The sequence below is a fragment of the Amblyomma mixtum genome, chromosome 5 (assembly GCF_055824585.1).
Source record: "Amblyomma mixtum isolate Tamu chromosome 5, ASM5582458v1, whole genome shotgun sequence".
NCBI classification, from domain to species: Eukaryota; Metazoa; Arthropoda; class Arachnida; order Ixodida; family Ixodidae; genus Amblyomma; species Amblyomma mixtum.
The window spans coordinates 43,361,499-43,382,773 of record NC_143016.1 but is presented as its reverse complement, the minus strand read 5'-3'; the positions used below and the strand labels follow the sequence as shown (position 1 = coordinate 43,382,773).

General features: G+C 46.8%; 1 protein-coding gene across 1 annotated transcript; it reads right to left on the bottom strand.

The window, feature by feature from the left end:
* Positions 1-205: 205 nt before the first annotated feature.
* LOC149341927 (uncharacterized) lies at positions 206-12,946 on the bottom strand. The gene is made up of 4 exons (XM_089546715.1): positions 12,875-12,946; positions 8,460-8,701; positions 6,832-7,074; positions 206-320 (listed from the first exon to the last, which is right to left on the bottom strand). The coding sequence occupies exons 1-4, from the start codon at positions 12,929-12,931 to the stop codon at positions 206-208; spliced, it is 657 nt and encodes a 218-aa protein (XP_089402841.1). The 5' UTR covers positions 12,932-12,946.
* Positions 12,947-21,275: the final 8,329 nt, after the last annotated feature.

The window sequence follows — 21,275 nt, the reverse complement described above, 5'->3', positions numbered from 1 at the left end:
CACGAACGCCTAACCCGTAGTTCATCCATAACTACATAATTTCATTGCTAATGCCCCCACAAATAATAGATTCATGAATCGAATTTCACACATGTCAAACGTTGTGCTGTTCAAGCCACATGATATGCGAGAAAAAAGCCTGCAATTCAACTACAATATATTTTTTGGTCGTAAATTTAAGAGGCAATAGAGCGCAAGTAAAATACTATGTAGACGGCACGCGCAGGCAGGCGGTTTCACAGGCTTCAGGGCTGTTGAAGTTATTCTCGCCAGTTAAGCAAATGTGACCGCGAAGGTTATCCGGGCTTGCTTCCAGGCACCTATGAGGCAAAGAAAGCGGATGTTAGAGCATAGCACTGCGTTTAAGGCACTCTATTAGGCCGTTGAGGTGGACTGACGTAAAACAATGCAAATCGATTGCGTTTTTTTTTTATCTAACCACTAGCAATTGTGAATTTTAGAGGAATAATTACCACTATTCTGGTTGACTTGCAGAACCATCACTACATAGGCCCACAGTATAGGTTGCCGTTGGAAGCTACTTGCAGCAACTTGGCTAATTTATGACCCCGTCTGGCTGCTTTCTGGCTATTCTGAAATTCTATTCTGGCGCATTCACAAGCCATACGTTTTAATCGCGCCATCCCCACCGGCAGGAATGGTGCGGATCAAGGAACACCTACGCGCGGCGAATCGTAGCTGGGGAGTATACATGCATGCGCGGCGCGACTGTAATAAGGAAGGTGAAATTTTCAGAGAGAAGACTTCACTGGACTTAGGGGCCGTGAGAGAGCGCTGCTTCCTGTTCTTGATACAACAGGGACCATACAACAGGGCGATACAGCAAAGGCTGCCAAATGTCTCGCCTAAACTTTGGCTGCTGCATGCCTTCAACCCTGCTGACATAAAAAGCGCGAATAGCCTTGATGGCGCACTGAAGCTGCCACTGCATTTTTCTGGACCTTGCTCCATCAAGCTGGGGTCAGAAATTCGGCAACTACAAACAATTAGCATGAACCTGATAACGCGTCATGCTTGATTTTATGGCACCCAGCGGGATCGCACCCTGACACTTGAAGCGAATGCCATTTTTTCACACACAGTGCAGGTCACATTGAAATGTTCTATTCAATTTTTCATTTTGCAAATGTTCCATTTTCTAGCACTAATTCTGACCCCTTGTTCTCCTATGTGAACTTGACAAAAAACTGATGATCAACAAAATGAAGTTGGACAGCCTAATAGCGATTGCACGAATTGAGTTAGGCGTACGGCTTCAAGGCAAAACAGCATCAACGTCCAACTGAGTTGCCGGCTAGAATATCACAAAGTTACTCTCGCAGGGTCACTATCTACGCATACTGAACCCATAATAATCCATTTATTTATTTGCACGGTAGATATGGCTTGAAGGCCAAGTAAAAGGGACAATAAATTGTGCCTTATTCTGTTTCTTGCATTGACTCAAAATGCTATTAAGTATTTATCGTTCTTTAATAGAAACATACCCAGCAATTCTGAACAAAAGCATTTTTCAGTGGGAAACCTTTTAATAATTCAATTTTTTTCAAGCAATGTAAGATTTCACTATAACAATCAATATAACTGCCGATCAGCAGACGGCAGTCCTGCATTTTTTTTGTATCAATGTTTTTGCTATCCTCAAGAGCATGCCCCATTGGCTTTCTATGTCAATCTTATCTGTTCGTTACGATTTATGAAAAAACTTTAAAAGGAAGTTTCTGCTACGTATCAGAAGAATGGACCATTACCTTCAATATTGTGATAACCCTACCTTACAATTTCATAACTTTAAAAAATTCTGTTCAAGAACGTTGCATATGGTATTCGTCAAATTTAAATAAAGTTAACCAAAAAACGCAGGATAGCGGACGTAAGGAAGTTTAATATGGAGAGAATCGAGCCTGCTCTAAAGAACGAAAGTAGCCGAAAAGCGGTGAAGAGGAAACTAGGCATAGGGAAAAACCAGAACTATTAAGAGCAAAGACGGCAATGACATTATTAGACAGTTTTAGCTGTTTTCACGGCCAGCGGAGAGGAGCGGACGAGCGCAGACGTCACTGCGCATGCGCACGTCAGTGGGCCGGCCAGCGTTTTTACGGAGCGAAGCTTACGCCCGCCGGGAAGCCCTCTCCAGCGGAGCGATAGGCAGAGCGCGAGCGTGCGTAAGAGCGCGCGGGCGTATATGGGTATTCAAGACGGCAACCTCTTTTGTGCATATAAAACGCAACACTTACCAAATAATTAACTAAAAACACGGAATCTACTTTCACTAAACAGTTTCAGAGCATTATTAGCAGGCTTAATTGATATTCTTTTCACTCTAACTTGAATTGTGACCTATAGGTGGAGCAGCGGAGCAATTCGACTCTAGTCCCCTCGAGAAGACGGGCGATCCGCCCGGCTAAAACTCTTTTCTCGCGTGCGTCTCCGCTGGTGTATCCGCTCGCCCGCACCGCCCCGCTGGCCGTAAAAACGCTCAGCTAAAACTGCCTACTAATATGGGGTTCTACACAAATGTATACAGCAGCCGACGTAATTTGGACGATAATGAGCGAGATAATAGAGCAGTCTACCGGAACATCCGCCAGTAACGAAAGAGGAACTAAAGAAGTCTTCAGAATCAATGATAACGGGGAAAACAACTGGGAGCGATTAGGTAACAGCACATCTCTTAAACAACGGATGGGAGATAGCGCTAGAAAAAGTAGCCACCCTGCATACGCAATGCCTTGTGGCCTAGAGCGTACCAAGAACTTGGAAGAATGCTACTATCACCTTAATGCATTAGAAAGCAGACGCCAAGGGCTTTAAAAAATTACGGGCCGATCAGCTCGCTGTCCGCTGCCTATAAGGCAATTACTGAGGTAATTGCTAATAGAGTCGAGACAACCTTGGACTTCAATCAAGAAAATGATCAGGCAGCCTTTCGTAAAGCGCACTGGCCAATAAACCATATCCACACTATCAATTAGGGTATAGAGAAATTCGCACAGTATAACCAACCTCTATATATAGCCTTCATAGATTACTAGAAAGCGTGTGATTCCCTCGAAGCTTAAGCAGTCAGGCAGGCATCGCGTAATTAGGGCGCAGAAGAGCCTTACGTAAAATACTGGGCGATATTTGTAGCGGGTGCACAGCTACCATAGGCATTCAGAAAGTAGGCAAAAGAATTCCAATAAGAAAGGGTGGCAGGTAGGGCGACACGTTCGGGCCAATGCCATTCACCGCGTGTTTGCAACAGGTATTCAGAGGCCCAGCTTGGGAACAGTTGGGAATAAGAGTTAATAGAGAATAACTAGTAACCTGTGACTCGCTGAGGACATTGCCTTGCTATGTCACTCAGAAGATGAACTACAAACCATTATAAACGATTTCGACAGGCAGAGCGGTACTGTGGGGCTAAAAATTAGTATGCAGGAAAGCAAAGTAATCTTCAATAGTCAGGGATGGGAACCGCAGTTTACAATTGGTAGCGAGGTGCTGGAAGTAGTAAGAGAATACGTGTACTTAGGGCAGGTTGAGAGCGCAGATCCGGATGACGAGAGTGAAATAACTAGAAGAATAAGAATGGGGTGGAGCGCATTTGGCAGTTTCTCCCAGATCATTTTCACTCCTACCTTCCTCCCTTCCCTTACGGCGCGGCTCAGGTGTCCGCCGATATATGTGACAGACACTGTGCAATTTCCTTTCCTCAAAAACCAATTTACCTCACAGGTCATCAATGGCAGTTTACCAATAACCCTCAAGAGAACCATAACATAAGAGTAGCGCAAAACCAGGACGACGGACCAAAGGGGGGAGCACCTGTGTTGTGGGTTTGTGTTCTCTCCCCTTTTGTCCGTCGCCCTGGTTTTGAGCTACTCTTATGTTATGGATCATTACCGACTAGCCCAAATTTCCACTCTGGTCCCACAAGAGAACAGTATAAAACAGCTGTATCTTACCTGCACTCATCTATGGAGCAGAAACGGGACGGCTAACGAAAAGGGCTTAACTTAAGTTATGAACAGCGCAGCGAACTATGAAAGGAAAAAAATGGCGGGGGCTTAGCTCTGGTTAAGCCTGGTAGGTTGCGATAGCAGGTGTTTCATACTGCATATGCAGCGCCTCTAGTGGGAAGAACGCGGCGCGCCGTGGCAAGCGGCCGCCGTTACCCGACGAGCCGAGTTGGTAGCCCGTCTCTCGCTCTTGGTATGACGTCGCGCTATAACGTCACTAGCTCCTCTAGCGGGAGGAGCGCGGAGCGCCGTGGCTACCGGTGGTGGTGGTGAAAACATTTATTTAATCATAGGGAGAGGTGTTGGGGGTCGTGACCTGAAGGGTCACGCCCTTACAACCACTAGGTGGGATGCCTAGTCAGGCACACCATTGGCGTTTGCCTCAGCCCGGGCGCGCTGCGTTAAGGCCCTTTGGGCCTCGAGGGTGCAGCAACCGGACAGGGTCGCCTACCAGTCCTCTCGGGTAGGGTTCGGGATAGGGGGTAGGGATGGGTTCTGCTGGCAGGCCCACACCATGTGGTAGGTGTCAGGCACCTCCCCACAGTGTGAGCACCGCCCGTCGAATTTAGAATCGAAATGCTGTAGAATTGCCGGGCACAACATCGTGTTGGTGAGCAGGCGCAGGAGTACCCGCTCGTTGACTTTCCCCAGCCCTTTGCATGGGGTGGGCCGCCGCTGCGCGAAAGGCCATTCATGACCGTAGTATTGCTTTCGCAATAAAAATGATTGCTGTAACGTTGAGACAGGAACAGGGCTGAGGGGGTCAGGGATCGAAAACGGTTTGACGACATCCTAGTCAAGGGAAAAATCGGCTTGGGCAGGGTATGTAATGCGAAGGCAAGATAACCGACGGTCCTTAAGGGTAATAGGCTGGATTCCAAGGGAAGGGCAGCGTAGCAGAGGGCGGCACAAACTTAGCTGAGTGGATGAGATTGTGTTGGAGTAAGCAAACCGCAGCTGCAGAAGGCAGTGTTGATCGGAGAGATATATGAGAGGGGTTTGTCCTGGAGGGGGCGTAGTCAAGATGGTGATGATGAATGTATTTCTAATATCTCTTCTGCTTTATGTGGGTACAAAATCGGGCTAAAATTAAATTGTATTACTAATTTGGCTACTTTTAGGTGAAGTTCTGGCTCCTTTTAAAATGTGCCCAAAAGCAACCCACACCCACCGTGTTAGGAGCACAAGACAATTCCCAAGCATATCCGAAGCAAGATGACTTTGAAATCATTGTTCAGAAAAGTGCGTCATTTAGACAAGTTTGAAAATAAACTGTTTGTTATTGTCCGAAGTGATTGTTATTGTCCGAAGTTGTCGTCTGAAGCAGACATGGAAAAAAAAATTCAGGGGGCGCTTTGTTGACCTAAAGTGCGTTGAGGTGGAAGCGCAGTGTTGCTGCTTGTGTCACTGATGTGTGGTTAATATGTTAAGCTTCGCCTCTAAGAGTGGAACGCGACAGCGTCTTGCAACGCTGCCAGGGAGTCCACAGAACGCCATCGCCCGTTCGGCTCTATGCCTGGCGCGTCAGTAAATTGCTTTTAAGGAAAGGAAATGTATCTGTCTCGCATATCATGGTGGACACCTGAACCTCGCGGTAAGAGAAGGGGGGAGATGGGAGTGAACGAAGACACCGTTTTCACTAGACGCGCCTTTGTTCATTCCAAACCATCGAGCTGGCATGCATGGCGGAGTGCTTAGCGTGCTTGTCTCCCTGTCCAGAGACCCTCATTCAATTCCCCCGCTCGACCAATTTTCTACTCTGTTTTATTTATTTATTTTACTTGAAGCATCACTATACCATCCCTTTAATTGTTGCATGGTTACTAGCCAAAGTACAATTGGCCCCATTTGAAATTCGCGCACTGTGACCTCACGACCATTTCGACAGAATTGAAAAGCGTGATATTTCTGTCGACGACTCCTGCTTACAACGATGAGGCATTAAAGGCTTCCGTCTTAAAATGGCTTAAGTTCGCAGTAAAATTGCCTTGAGGTGTTAACGAGGGCTTCTACGCTGTGGTGTCCAACAAGCCGGTGAGTTTTTAGTTGATAATCAAAACACAAAATACCCAGCTTGAGCTGCTTTATCGCACGAGGCAGCTAATTCACAGCCATAACCGTACTACGTAACAAAAGCATATGCTGAAACGCTTAAAATCATGAACGATAACCGAGGGAAAACACGGCACTCCTCTCGTCCTATGACCCTGGGTTTTTAGCGGTACCTCAGGTTTCTTGGTTTTTCTTTGCTTCCTAGGATGACTTATCTTTGTAGTCTCAAGCTATCTTTTTTGGTGCCAACAATTAATTCGCGGCAAAATTTATCGCATGCTTCCAATTATGGCTGCTGGATGATGGTCTCTAGGAGTCATTTCTTTAGCGCATCCAGCCAACGGTCCTTTCGTACAATCTCTGACTCTGCGGGGTACTCTCCAAGCACACGCGGGGCCGGACCGCTCGCAAAAACTGCCAGGTGTGTCAACTGCCTAAAGGTCCTGGGCGTGACTACTTTGACTAACGTGGAGAATTTGGTAGGGCAAATAGCGGGACGGAGGAGACAGACTGTACACACAAGAACAAGCGCTGAAAACACTTTAGCTTGTTGCCTGTTCGTCTTGCGTCCTGATATTTCCGTTGCATTCACCAAGACTACGTGTAAGTTGTACGCAGCCAATAATCTGTATTTTTTTTTATAGCTGAGGCGGAGGTGTGCTTTTTGCGCTTGGCAGAATGACGCATCAAGCAAACCTCGTTGTCACCGTCAGACTCCTCTTTTCACTCGATGCATGCTTGACAAGTTCCTCACGTGAACTTGCCGCCTCCGGCCGATGTGGCGAAGTACGGGTGCCTCAGCTCGTCCGCGTCGCAGGCCGTCGGGTGAGGCTCGCGGCACTGCCAGCGGTGGTCCGTCGGATGGGAGCACCTGTTGAAGCACTCCTGGAAGGACGCGTACGCGTCACTGTTAGCCGTCGGGCATGTTCCCGAGGGGAACTCCCACTGCCGACACGAGACCCCGTCGTGGAACCACCAGTCCCGCTTCAAGTCGGCCCTGCAGCGTGAAAGTAAAAAGCAGCAGACACTAAAAGTTGTTTTTTTTTTTACGTCGATAATCTGTACAAACGACAGACTGAAGCACTCGAACAATATGCGGCGCTTTGAGCCATCGTGGCTTCTGCAGGCCGGTTATCGCGCAGGATGCGGCTACTGTCCACGTCAGCAGTGGAGAACACAGCAGAACAAAGTCCCTTACCTTCGATGTCTACTGTATATCCTGCGTCAGCCGTGTCCTCCAAGGTTGCCGCCGGACATGGTATCGTATTTGTGCGGATTTGCTCAGTTATAGCTATCCTACCTGATGCCTTGCCATCGCCGACTGCGCTTCTCGATGTCAGCTATATCAGTCAACGCTTGTTTCTTCATTCATGCTAAACTACCGCACTCACTTTGCGCCGCAAGAGGGCCAGATACCTGAGAGTCATTGCTCTGAACTAGCTGCCCTGGAAAAATTGCGGCCTGGAAGTGAATAAGAGAGTTTTTAGGAGCCGTGACCCGAGGCGCATGCAGCTGAATTTTACATGCAACTTTATCTCCAACAGCAGAGAAAACCTCGGAGGTGAAGCGACTAGCATAACATTCGCGCGAGAAAACCGGCTGTGCCATATATGAATGCTTACCACGATGGTCAAACAGTGCAGAAAGTAGGCTTTTGATTGACACAAGTGCAGAGCAGGGTTTAAACAAAACATGCTCCTAAAAGAGATTTCTTGAAGCATGCGAGAATTTGCCAACACAGCATAGTATTAGACTCAAGCACAACGTCGACCAGTCGCTGCTTGGCAAGATCGTCTAACTTCTGTTATGATTTGATCCCAAACCTGCCTCCACCCACTCAGTATCTAAACTATGGATCATGCTGTAGTAGTGGACCACGACCTGTAGTGAAAACGTAAGGACCGCAGCTGTGGCTTAGTGGTTAGAGCATCCACCTCGTATTCTGGAGGTACGGGGTTCGATCCCCAGCACCCACCGGTTTGCAATGAGTACAAGCGTTCCCCTGTCCTGGTGCTCGGCTTCTTTGCGGTTAATTGCTTCGAAACGGGTCTTTGACCCCACCATGTGTACACGCAGAATACCTTATGCCATGGCTCTCTCTGGCCACAAATTCCCTGGGACCACTAAAATTCGAAACCTTTGCCTGCTGTCTGTTCTTCGGTGTGTTAGTCATCGTGGCCGCAGCTGTGGTCCGAGCTAGCGGAGCGGTCCTGTCTCAAACCGAACTGCATACCCCACAAGGGGTACGGGTGAGTGCTCTTTCTTACAGGAGAAGTACATGCAGTCGCAGAACAAAACCTCAGCCGCTGTCAGCGACTACACATGTCACTCACGTAACGCTGCATTCAAAAGTCTCCACGTACAGTTTCTTTATCGCTGTACCTGGCACAAGTGAAAAAGGACGGTGGTTGGCCGCATCGTTTCTGCGGCTGCTCTGGGTCTTCACAGAATGTGTGGCAGTCGGCGAGCGAGCCGAACTTGTTGGGACTGCGGTTGCAGATGTTCAGGTGACCGCGTTCGCTGGACAGGCACGCACCCCCTGTTGCACCAGCGACGTGGTAGAAGCCCGTGGTCTGGTTCTCGCAAAAGGTGAACTGGGCACGGCCACACCTCGAAATTCCCTCCTGGATGAACACAGTTGATTTGGGTTGAGAAAAAGTATCGCCTTTGTCCGGCGCTAAGAAGTAACAGTAACAGATTTATCGCACCCGCCCACAGACTCCATAAGTGCACGTGGCCACTACCGGGGCCAGCGGGTGCATCGTGAGAATCATCCACATTCCGCCTATTTCACGAGTCTAGCTAGTAAACAGTCGGGACCATTCACAACCGGGATATCTCAGGCACTTGCAATACACGGCCGGGATCAACCACATCCCGACGCCCTACGAACATTCATAACATGTCCCTATAGCAAATGCCCATATTTTATGCTACGACTTGCTTCGGCGCCCAGCCCGTTTATTTCAAGGGAAACACCTTATGCAGCCGTCACTATGAAAATACCAAAGCCCTTGAGCCTGCATGTCAACGACACCCCACTCGTAGGTGTCCCAACAATAAAAGGGACATTGCTTCATGCCTGATATTTCCGAAAGACAATCTTGTGTTGTACAGGGTCAATCACACTTAGAGGGAACACGGCTTCCTGTGGCTGCGCACATGCCCTGCACCATTGCGACCAGGCCGGTAGGAAACACGTGCAAAGGGGCAGGTGACACGAAGCACCACGTCGAGGTACCTGTTCTCGTGAGCCACTCTGCATTGATTCATGAACGGGTTAGGTGCAGTGGTACTCCGCAGGCACGTGGCCACGCGGAGCCGTGTTCCCTCTAAGTGTGATTGACCCTGTACAATGGACTTTAGTTGCTTCTAACTTGCGTAATACGAACAGATGGTAAATTCTAACTAATGCTTTCCTCATGTCAACATTAGGTCTATTAAAGAGGCACCCAATAATCCGAACGCCGGGTAATTGGAATCACATCGCTACCTCTTTGGGGTTCGAAATCTTTAGATTCGACCGGATTTGTTTCGTGTTAGACAAAGACAGCAAATAATTCAAAAGTGTTTACGGGAGTAATACCCCTGTCACACGGGCACTCTCAATGCCCATTGGGTCAATGGCCATCGAAACTTTCGAGGGCCATCAGACGCACCGTTGCCACACGGCTAATTTCAATGATCATTGAGTAAGTAGTCAGCATGCGATCCGACAGGTGGCGCTAGGGGTAGCAACATTGAAAAAAAAAATTACATAGTGAAGCTGAGTAAAATGAGTCGAATGTTGAAGTAAATGCTAATTTAAGTTATAGCTTTTTTTTCAGAAAAAGGTACTAAAATACTTCACAGGTAGGCACAACCTAGAGACAGAAATGGCAGGGCGACGAGGTGCAGCGATGGCAACTTGGTTTCAGAAGCATTCACTTTTCGCCGCCGAAGCTGCCATAGATCAGTGACCGTCTTTGTCGTGACATAGCTACTATCGTTGCAACATTTTTGGGGCACTTCTTGGGCTCCCAAAATGCCCTCAGAGGCGGGAAAAAAGAAACGAAACGGAACGCCGCGACGCTGCACGATAACAATAGAGTCGGTTCGTTTTACATCTGACTGCCGGACGTTCTGCGAAGCTATCGTTTTGACTAGCAAATAAAGACTGGTTCATGGGCTGGCTAATTTAGTCTAAAATTTTGCCATTAAATCACAGAGATATTGTCGTTTATTTCGAGATTATATATGTTGTTTTTACAACGTGTGGGGAACGCGAGCTTGTTCTCAATGGCCCTTGAGATTCCAATAGTCATTCGCAAACCACCATGGAGACGATGTCCATGCAATTCAGTGGTCATTGAAAACCGCTGTGTGGCACTGTCCGATTCCCATTGAGTTCAATGTTCATCGACTAAATGTGCATTGAAACTGCCCGTGTGAAAGGGGTGTAAGAAGATTGTTTGCCATACAGAGCGCCAAGTGTGCTCGTAGAGGCCAGCAACACCTCAGAGGAGCTGGCCCTCTTTCGTATTATTAACGCAACAGCTTTAGGGAGCGCATGTCGCAGGAAATCGGGCATCGCCAGCGTCGTAGACCCTCAGGGAAAAATCCGCGAAAAATCCCCAGAGAAGCCACCTAGGAGGCAGTTGGGCCACCTAAGTCGCAACCTTGTTGTGTCATCACAACCTGCTACCAGAGTGTGAGGAAACTCGGACCGGGGCAGACGGCGGTTAATTCAGTGATTGGCCGCGCGAGGTTCCTCGGGGAGAACAACCTGGATCGCGCAAGTCCTATCGGTGGCAACGCCTCCCATCCCAGGGTGGTGGCGATGTCACTGCGCCAGGAGAGGTATGGGCACTCCCAGTGATCTAAGAATATTAATTAGATGAAGTACAATTCAGCATATATGGGCCTTAACCCATTAGTCATCCAGTCATACCCTTCGGGCGGATCGTAAATGCCCTCTGCAATTTTTTGTAGAAAACTTTGCTTATGTCATAGAACTCTGACGCAAAGGAACCTGTGAAATGTGCCCGAAATCCACAACCCTGGTGTGCTTACCATAAGTACCCTCTACCCTCTTTGCGCATGGAAAGCGATTCGTTTCGGACCCACTATCCGCGAATCACTCCATTATTTTCAATTTAGACCGTAACTAAGCTATAGTCGAATACAACTCAAGAATAAAGCGGCAAATGCCCCTCGGATGAGTACCCCAAGCCAATGGAGTCGACCTATGCTCCCCATTGACCGATCCCATTGGGGGCTAGATGAATGGGTAATAATAACGGCTTAATCAGATTAACCGCGGCGTCATGAAAATCGATCGAAGCCATTGGCTGAAGGGCCTCGTTTATCTGCTGCTTCGTTCGAGTTGTATTCGGTGGTGATTTGCAACCTTTCTGGCTTAAAAGTGAACGTGCAACAGAATTAGTTGGGCAGCATTGCCGTTACTGACCGCTTAGATTAAGAGTGAAGGTTAATTCACTCACCGCCACTAAAAAAAGGTTAGTCCGGCCCACCGTCTAAATCATCTTTAACAGCTCTTAGTCCTCTGGCCGGTGGTATGTGCGAATTCGATTTCGGAAAAAACAAAGAACGTATGGAAGTACAGGGGAAACTCCTATTATTCAGTGCTGCCGCCGGTTTCAGGGTGAGTGCTTCTATGTTTCTTCGTTGTATGAAAAAAGTCCAGTGAGAGCGCACGTCGTTCTGGTTTTGCTGCGAGCCTAAACGAGACACTGAGGATAAGCTGTTTGCCCTGTACCGATAGCGCATCTCTAGCGACAAGCAGGCTACTTTCCCCGGAAACGCAGCTATTATGGGCTAGAAAAAGTCTAAGAATAAAGTACAGGTGTCGTGAGCAATCTTATTTCGTCGAGAAAGTATTTTTCGCGCAGATACTGGAGGACAGGCTACACCACCCTATACCTTAAAACGGTGAACACGGAGTCCTTTAAGTTGTGAACGTCACAAATTTGAATTTAGTTGCGGGATAATTTTACATGCATTTCGATAGGCCCGTTTTTCGTTGCCGGAGAAACATCAGGATGCTAGGAGCTGTAGGACCAATTTTTGATAAAAAGTTGGATGGAGCTGTCATCGGCTTCCGTTTAAATATTTTGGTTATTGTTAGCGCAGAAGCTTTGGGCGGGTTCGTAGGTGAGTCCTTGATGGAAGCTGCGCAAGGAGGTAACATAAAATAAAATTTAAATACCCACGCACAGCATCCTCTAATAGCTGAAAGGTTAACTGAGCTGTGCCAGCATTTTTTCTAAAATAAATTGGCGGCCTCGAAATTGCCACGCGGCGTGAGCCTGGTGACAGCTGTAAGGAAATTCCTATTACGCAGTGATTACCAGGAAAACTGAAGCAAGCTAGGATTGGTATAGCATCTCCGGTCGTTCATGTTATTGATTACGAAGCCTTTTGTGAGCGCTTACAGCCGAATTATGCTGCAGAAAGTTTTGTTCTTGTTTTCTCCACTATTCTGAGTGATTCCTTTGTATTTGTCCCCATTTTTATTACTTTTTTGGCTGTATAAACACCCTTAAGGAATTATCGACTCTAACATAAGTAATGAAATAAACAAATATAGATCCTTTCTTTTATTCTTAAGTGCGGCTGCTATGTGGAAGCAAGTGCTCTTTAAACAAAACTCGGGGGCGTTAGAGCTTTGTCTGGTATACTACCTTGTATCAGTTGCTTCCGTTTGCGCTTTGACTGTAAACCCCGATTCAGCGATTTTTTTTTTACCAAAGGAGTTTTGAAGTAAAGCAGCCCTTCACCTAAGTGAAAATACTTACAAAAGTATCGGAGTGCGGATGGTCGTCATCAGTCGATGCCTCCTGCGAGCTGGGCATCTCCCGATAGCTAGTTGGCGATGAAGCAACAATCGCGCCGATGTCTTCACGGATATCAAATTTGATGTGTGCTAAGGTACTTGTGCTTTGGCCGTCGTCTTGAACACTCGTTTCCTTGACGCTGGAAGTGGGCCTCTTACTTCTTTGGTCGCGTGTACTGAAAAGCCATACAAAGGCAGAATGTAACATGCGCAGCATCAGCATGACGTGACGACACCTCTTGAAACAGGGCTGTTCTGATATCATTCCTCCTTGAGAAATCAGCATACCATGACAGCGGTCTTATCTGAAAGTTACGTGTGCCAGAATATTTTTAACAGCGGTGACGGCCACACACAATGCGTTGGATATCCCTGAACATAATGGGTTAACTTTTGTCCTTAACATGTTTTGCATAGTGCTGCCCGCAGTTTTCCCAGCCGACAAAGAAAAGACTCTCTCGGCGCGAGAAGGAGTGACCACGCGAGGAGGAAAACCGGGCTGCTCACGAATCAGTCAGTCGCAGCGTGTCGTTTCCGGATCGTTCGGTGTGCCTGACGTGCAGGTCGACCAGTCCCATGGGCACGTCAGTTGCCGGCTCGGGTAACTCCCCAAACAGCGGTGCCTGTCGTACCACCAGGGCGGCAGCCATCAGAAGGCCCACGATGGCGCACACGGACACGGCCGTGAGCAGAAAGGTGAGCCGGTCCAGGTGCCCGTACCGCTGCTCCTCTGCTTGGATGCCGCCGCCCGGTGACCCCATCGAGGCCGGTGCACAGGGCGAAAATATGACAATGAACACTGTTGCCCGTTCGAAACACTGGCGATAATTTGATTTTAATGGCGCAGGAACCATACCCAGAAATTCTAGAGAAGCGCATGTTTCAACTAGGAGTCCTTTATTAACGCAACTTTTAGCATATAGTAAGATAGCACCTTAACCCTCCCTCAGGACTCTTGTCACTTTCTGCAGTTTGTCAAAAACGCACCGCATTGCTTTTCTGACAAAAACAGTATTAATTAGCCGACGGCGCAGGAAGAGTCATTGAAAGCAAGATTTTGCAACGTATTGGAAGATTAGATCATTCCCATCAATATGTTGACAACGGCATCCTACATTATTTAGCAGTCAGCTAACACTTAAAGAGATGTCTAAGAAAGCTGGACTTGAGCTTTGCCAAAGAGCGTTATGGGAGAATAATTGTTTCATGCATTTCAGCTCACAGAAAGAGAACAACAGGCGGCGAGGAGGAAGCTTGTATTAAAGAACCGTGGGCACCCGGCAGCACTTGAGATCGAACACCAGCCGCACCTTCCGCACGCGGTATTCCCAATAGTACTGCAGCAGAATACTTACGGGTTTTATGCTAGGCACAACTCGACCAAGTTATCAGACCTCATACACTATGCCATAGTTATGCATTTTATTAATAGATGGACTCATACATTTATTGTGTGCGTGGTACCGTGATATCTCAAGCGGGCACATGAAGGCGTCTGTCTGCAAATTGGGAACAGGTGTCCTGGCAGGATACCGCTCAGAGTGTTGTCCATTTTGCCAGATTTAGGCTGCATTAGTTCTAGATCGACTAGCATTCTGTCATTTACGGGTGCGGGAGATTGAGCTCCAGTGCTGGACGACCACGAACCGCTCAACAGAAACACAAATTTTCTAATTTCCTCAAAGCACAATCCAAGTCCTGGTGCCCGAAGCTCAATAAATTGCTATTGTTCCCAAGTACACCAGTGCATTAAATTTTTGCGTGCATCTCACTTCTGGACAGATAGCTTACGGCACTCACCACTCATATTCAATGGAATGAGGCCTCCAGATAAAAAAACCCTGTACGCGTTTTCTGTTCTCGTCAATCCGTATACACGGATAGCCTCAACCTGACCCATGTGCCCCACATCTACTTTTTGGCGTTAACATAACCGAACGCTGGAACTTCTTGCTATAAGTGTAACTACTTGATGCTCCAACGCTTGACGCTTTAAGATGATTCCTCTCAAGGAAAGGCGAAGGCAAAAACATTCGCCGCGATAGTGGAAGATTAAAGAGCAGCCGGCGTAGCTCAGGTGGCAGAGCACCGTACGTGGCATTAGCCGGTCGCGGTTTCGGTTTCGAATGCACATAGACCTCGGGCACAACATTCTAGATTGAGACCCGATAGTGAGATGATGATGATGATGATGATGGGTTTTTATGGCGCAAGGGCATCTGTGGCAAAGAGCGCCATGGCACAAGGTATTTTTATCTTCGCAAGGTGGGGTCAGAGACACTTTTCCCGAGCACTCCACCAAAATAAGCCGAGCACCAGGCCAGGGGAAAGCTTGTACCTATGGTATCACCGGTGGGTACCCGGCGGCACTGGGGATCGAACCCCTCACTCCCGCATGCCAGCCGGATGCTCGAAGGATTTGACCACTGCTGCGGTCCGATAGTGAGAGTGGTGTCTTCCTACTCCACTAATGCATCTCCGGTTCTCGGACTAGAGATGCAAAATTTCAAGAAATTTTGAATGGCGTGAAAAAAACCATTCTTTTCGGGTTTTTTTCATGAAAAATTGGAAATTTTGCAAAACGTATCAAAAACAGATTTATTTGCAACAGCGCGACGATCAATAATAATTCTCTGAAGTTGAGTCGAATATGCAGTTATAGATGTCATATTGTGGAACGAACTTCTTGTTTTATTGCACCGAGAAGATAAATAATGATTTGCACTTCAGGCGAATATGGACATATAAATATCATATTTGTGGAACCAACTTCTAGTTCTATTGCACCGAGAAAGGGAACATGAAAACTGATATAAGTCACTCCATATCGGACTCAGAGTCACTGTCGCTGGATGCGGCACTGCGCAGCAGCATAGTTTGAAGCTGTGTCCACAGCTATGTTCGACTGCACATATACAAGCTTTCGAACGCGTTCCCCTGAAAGCCTGTTGCGAATCTTTGTATGGATGTTTCCGAAACATGAACAGTTTCGTTCGCAGCTGGCGGATGATGGTGGTATGTGAAGCAGTCGGCAAGCCAGACGAGTTAGCGGCTGGTTGGTGCAAAGGCCTTGCCACCAGGTAGAGGGGGTCACGTGCTTCGCTGAAGACCCCTGTCCTGGACCGAATCCCTGCGGATGTTGTACTCTGCTACATTGGAAATCAAGAAGCTAGGCTTGTATTTGGCTAAAACCACTTACGCGCACAGCAGCCCATGTTATTTATGCCGTGTGTGCCGCGCTGTAGAATTTGCAGCCATTTTGTTCTATTTCAGAAGTGAGTTCAACTATTAGTGTGTTTTTAAGTCAAGCCTGAATCTTATATGTGACCTAGCCTTCAACCCGCGCACTCGCAGCACGAACGTCTTAAAAGCCCTACCTGGCACCGGCGATGACGACTGCTCTCCAATCGTTCAACTATGCACACTGTAATGGTTTTCAAAGCAAAATCAAAAGCCTAAACTTAAAGCAAGCAATTATAAAACCTTGAAATCGCATTGTGAAATTTTCGATGTTTCTTTCCATTTTTCATCGTCTGAAAAAAACGAAAAAAAACGGTTTTTTTCCAAAATTGCAGTGTTTTTTTCAGGCCTTCACATCTCTATCTCGAACGCAAGACCGCCATACTGCCCTGACATTAACATGATCAAAGGATAAGTCAAAACAAGAAATCGCTTGTCAAAACAGAACATACGCATTCCTTGAGCGGAAGGTGAGGCCAGCCGAGTGGGCAGCGGCAAGGACCGGAACGTCGCCAGCGGAGCCTCGAAGCAGAAGGGCATCGCGTTTCCAGGGTACCCTTTGAATGTGTGGGTAGCCAGTGCAGTGTCATAAGCGTACAAATGCTGGTCACTGGATGGGTAGGCACTTGGCGGGCAGTGCCCGTAAGTTGGATACCGAGACGACGGCTGCATCATAGATTTGCAAGCTTTGACTCTACGCAGATGTAAGCTTTCAAGAGCTGAACGGATCAGGCACGCGAACTAGATCCAAGATGGCTGCTTTAAAGAAACCGACCCCACGTCCTTCCACTCTTCCTCGGCGTCTTTTACGATTTCACAATGCTGAATTTCGAGCAAAAAAGCGCGAAAAAGAATGACCGCAAAAGGTGTACGACATCGTCGTCTTCTGTAGAGTGGTGGCCTGGGGCCCGGACCCCGAGAAACGGAGGCGAAGCTCACTGGTCGAGTGGAACGATGAACTACCTTTATTTGACGACGACACCAATCTTTTATAACACCAACCCACTTGACACTTGATGGCCAATTAGCAAATGCACATACACATACACAAAGACAAGACACAAGACAATCCACTTAACTGAAACCAGAACTAAAACGAACAATACATCTTCCTTTTCTGTTCGTCCTATTTCACACTTGCAACTCACCATCTCGCTACTGCACAGAACGCTCAGGTAGTGGAAGTTTTCATATGATGTTCTTTTGTCACATATGATGTTCTTTTGTCTTTTGTAGCTATGTAGTCCTAGGACCCGCGTCGCGCAGGAATGTAGACAGGCCGCAGCTTTCTGCAAGCCGTGCAGAACGGGCTTGGACCTCGAGTGTACTTTTGTGACAGCTTTGATAGCTGAGTGCGTCGCCCCTCTGTCTTTTCTGTGTCTATTTCTTTCTGTAATGTTTTTAAGTGTTATAGATGACCAGTTCATTTGTTCGTCGTTTTGTCATCGTCCGTCCATCGTGTGGCTGTCCGCTACGAGTCCAACGCCAAATAAACGAAAAACTGGAAGGAAGTGAGGTGTGAAGGAAGAAGCTATCGTCTTTGTTGTGAGGTTACATTGTTTAAAACAACATGCTGTTTCCGTCCTGAAAATTTACTCTTAATTATATCATAAACATTCCCTCTTAGACCATAGGTTTTCATTTTCTGTTGCAGTATTGTGCGATCACCGTATCGAAAGCTTTTGATGTGTCTGAGTATACTACTATTGCCAGTGGGTTACTAGCAGTGCAGTGGTTATGAGCTGTGAAAGAACAAGAACTGCGGTTTGACGTTTACCTTTGGGGCTTGAAACCATGGTGATTATGACAAATAATGTTATATTTGCTTAGAAAATTCTATACACGCTTACAAGGAAACTTTTCAAAAACTGTACTAATTACATTTAACACCGATATCGGTCCACAGTTTTGCAGATTGGATCGCTCACCGCCTGTAAAAATAGGTATAACCTTTGCAACCTCCAGTTCTTCAGGACACATTCCATTTGCCAGTGAACGGTGAAAGATATGTAGTAGATGGATCCCTAGTATACCAATGTTGTTTTTGTGTCACTGTTCTTTCTTCCAATGGACCAAAGCTTTCGAGTGATATTAATGTGTTTGGACGGGTTGGGATATCTCTAGGTTGCAGACACTCCTCTGCGATTGGGGTCCTTCAATTCACCCTCTTGCAAGCGTGTTCCTCAATTCGTGTTGCATCCTCGGCCACCAATATCCTATCTGAATTTGGTTCAGTGTCCGCTGTGCTTATATGTGTCCTGCAGAATCGTGACACTTCAGAAGCACAAACTCTATTAAAGGGACCATGAAATGGTATATTCTGAGGTCAGGAGAAGCGCACGAGTGGTCAGTATTCTATCACTCGTCACCGCATCGCAAAAATAATGAAGCTACCTTCACTAACACCGAATATATCGGCGACTAAAAATGATGCTCAGCCTCGCCCCCCTCAACTCCTGCACGGCGACGTGCCAGAAAAAAAAATATAAACAAAACAAGTAGGGACTGCACCAGTCCGCGCCGAAACCCGCCCAAGCCACTTGCGCACGCCCAATAAAGAGGCTTGCTCAGATCGCCCAGTGACGTCACTGAGATAGGGGTTGCGCGGTGAGGTGTCGCCCTAATCGACTGCGAGTACTGCGAGCAGCGATTTTTAAAAATTATCTGGAAACTATGTAGCTCATACAGAGTGTTTAATTTTGACTAATACTCACAAAAGCCACCTCTACAGATTTGTTGCACTGGTATACGAACGACCTTCAAATTATGTCAGGGTCTCTTTCAGACTGCAGTTACAACTACACTCCGAGATCTCCTTTTCCGTCCGTTTGCGTCGCCGTTTACATGCTGGATCTGATTTCAGGTATTTATGCAGCGTTAGGCTTATAGGCTTTATCTCGGGTTGGGGCGAGAATTAACGGCAGGATGCCTTTTTACTTTTTCGAACAACTGTTTATTAACAAGGTTAAGTTAAAAGTGGTTACATGGGTGCATACGGTCCAGCGTCCATCTTGCGCCTGCTCCTTCGTCTTCCTCCCCAGGGTTGCTGGTCGCGACGTCACCCAGGGTTGTCGGACGACTGCGCTTTTTCCGTGCCCACCACATCGCCACGGTGTTCCAGGAGGTACGAGTCCACTGGGTCTTGCTCTGGTGAGCCCGAGGCCGCGCCCACTCACGTGTACCTTGCCATTTTACTCTGACTGGAGGGCTTTGAGCCAGAGCCCAAATAGTAAAGCGACGCCAAGCTACCGAAGGTTTAGCTCGGCTCCTTTTAAACCGACTTCTCGACTGAACCGCCTTTTCTTTAACTGCTTTGTACCTTGTCCTGTCCTTAATAAGCGATCTCAGAGCCATAGCGTCAAGGAGCCCGTGTCGCAGAAAAGCTGCCGTCGGCGCCGGCGTCATTGACCATGAGCGAAAACTTCACGAAAAATCCCGTATTCACAACCTGCCCGCCGGATTGGGAGCAAACTGCCCACTGTGGCAGGTGGCACTTCAGTTAGTCATTGGACGCGAGAGGTTGCTCGGCAAAGGCAACCTCGGTCGCACAGAGGTGGCAGAGCCCGAGGCCACGCCCACTCCCCAGGTATCCCCAGAAGCCTCTTTGGTAATTTATGCAGATGACACGAGCTTTTTCATTTAATGTGACGATACGACGGAACTCCAGAAATTTGGAAATATTACCCTGAATAAATTGTCAGAATGGAGCAAAATTAATTCTTTAGCAATAAACAATAAAAAAAACAAAGGCTGTCATTTTCTCGCCATCACAAAAATTTGTTGACCGTAATCTTAATCTCTATTTAGGATCTGAGAAGATAGAAATAACAAAGGAAGTGAAAACGCTCGGTGTCACCTTTCACGAGAACTTGATCTGGGATATCCATGTAGGCTGTGTGATTAAATGTCTGGCCAGGGCTTGCGGGATACTTTGCCGATTTAGACAAGTTCTTCCACTCAAAATAAAGCTGCTACTTTATAATGCTATTTTCAATCCTCCCCTAAACTATTGTAATCTTGTATGGGGAACTACATCACTAACGAACATCAACAAACTCCTTCTTTTACAAAAAAGAGCTCTCCGTCACATAGCAGATGTTCCATACGACGCTCACACAAGTGACCTGTTCCCCTTACTTGGTGTTGTTCCTGTGACACATATGTACGAGCTGAATGCCCTATTAAAATACAAATATTCCCTGAAATTTAATCGGATGCCTTTTCTACGATTATGCAATTTAACAAAACTACCCGAGGTGCCGTACAATATAAGAACAAGAGAAGTATGGTTGGTGCCGTTTTCCCGCACGAATCATGGTCACAACAGATTATGCCTACTTTACTTAACAACTATCATAATTCAAACACGGACATCCACACACTATCGAAACAACACCTTAAGTGTTTGTTCACTCACAATTTAGGGAGGTAACGTCAATGTTTTTGAAATCTTGTTTTATTATTGCAGCCTTTTGTGCACGTATTTTTAATGGTGGCTGCATTACACTGTCTGTGGTAAAACTGTGGTCTGTGCTTCTATGCCTGCAAATGTAGCAGGAAATGTTTTTAGTCCTGTATAGCCATATATCAATTTCGCCGTTAGATGTTCTTCAGTGTGCAAAATATTGGTGATTAAGTATTAGTATTCGTCTTATTGAATCCATGTCTATCAGTTACATTGAACCAGTATTATTACTTTTTACTAATATGCAGCATTTTTGTTTGGAATTACTATGTATATTATGTATTTTGTGTTTACTATATATTTTGTGTTTACAGTTTCTATGTATACTACATGCTCTTATCTTCGTACAATTTTAATCGCAGCTTTGTATTATTTCTGCTGTTATCCGTTGCCAAGAGAAAACAAGGGGTAAGAACCGTTGTCAAGCTGCTCGAGAAGCAGCTTTTTGTTCTTATCCTTGCATTTATTTCTGTATTGAAAGAAATGCTAAATAAATTGATTTGATTGATTTGAGCCTGCCTTCTCCAGGCTGTAGCGACAGCATTGCGCCAGGAGTGGTATGACACCTCCCTGCGATCTATGAATGTTAAGTAGAGATGACCAATTCTGCATAAATAGGCCTTAGCCCATCAAGGCTACGGCACCGTTTTCTTGAAGC

Bases quoted from the DNA above. Each gene is read 5' to 3' on its own strand.
- LOC149341927 (XM_089546715.1), bottom strand. From the start codon at position 12,931: ATGCCCAGCTCGCAGGAGGCATCGACTGATGACGACCATCCGCACTCC. The intron at 8,702-12,874 runs GTAAGTATTTTC...GTGTTCATCCAG, and splicing joins ATCCGCACTCCGATACTTTT to GAGGGAATTTCGAGGTGTGG. The intron at 7,075-8,459 runs GTACAGCGATAA...TTCACGCTGCAG, and splicing joins TCCTTTTTCACTTGTGCCAG to GGCCGACTTGAAGCGGGACT.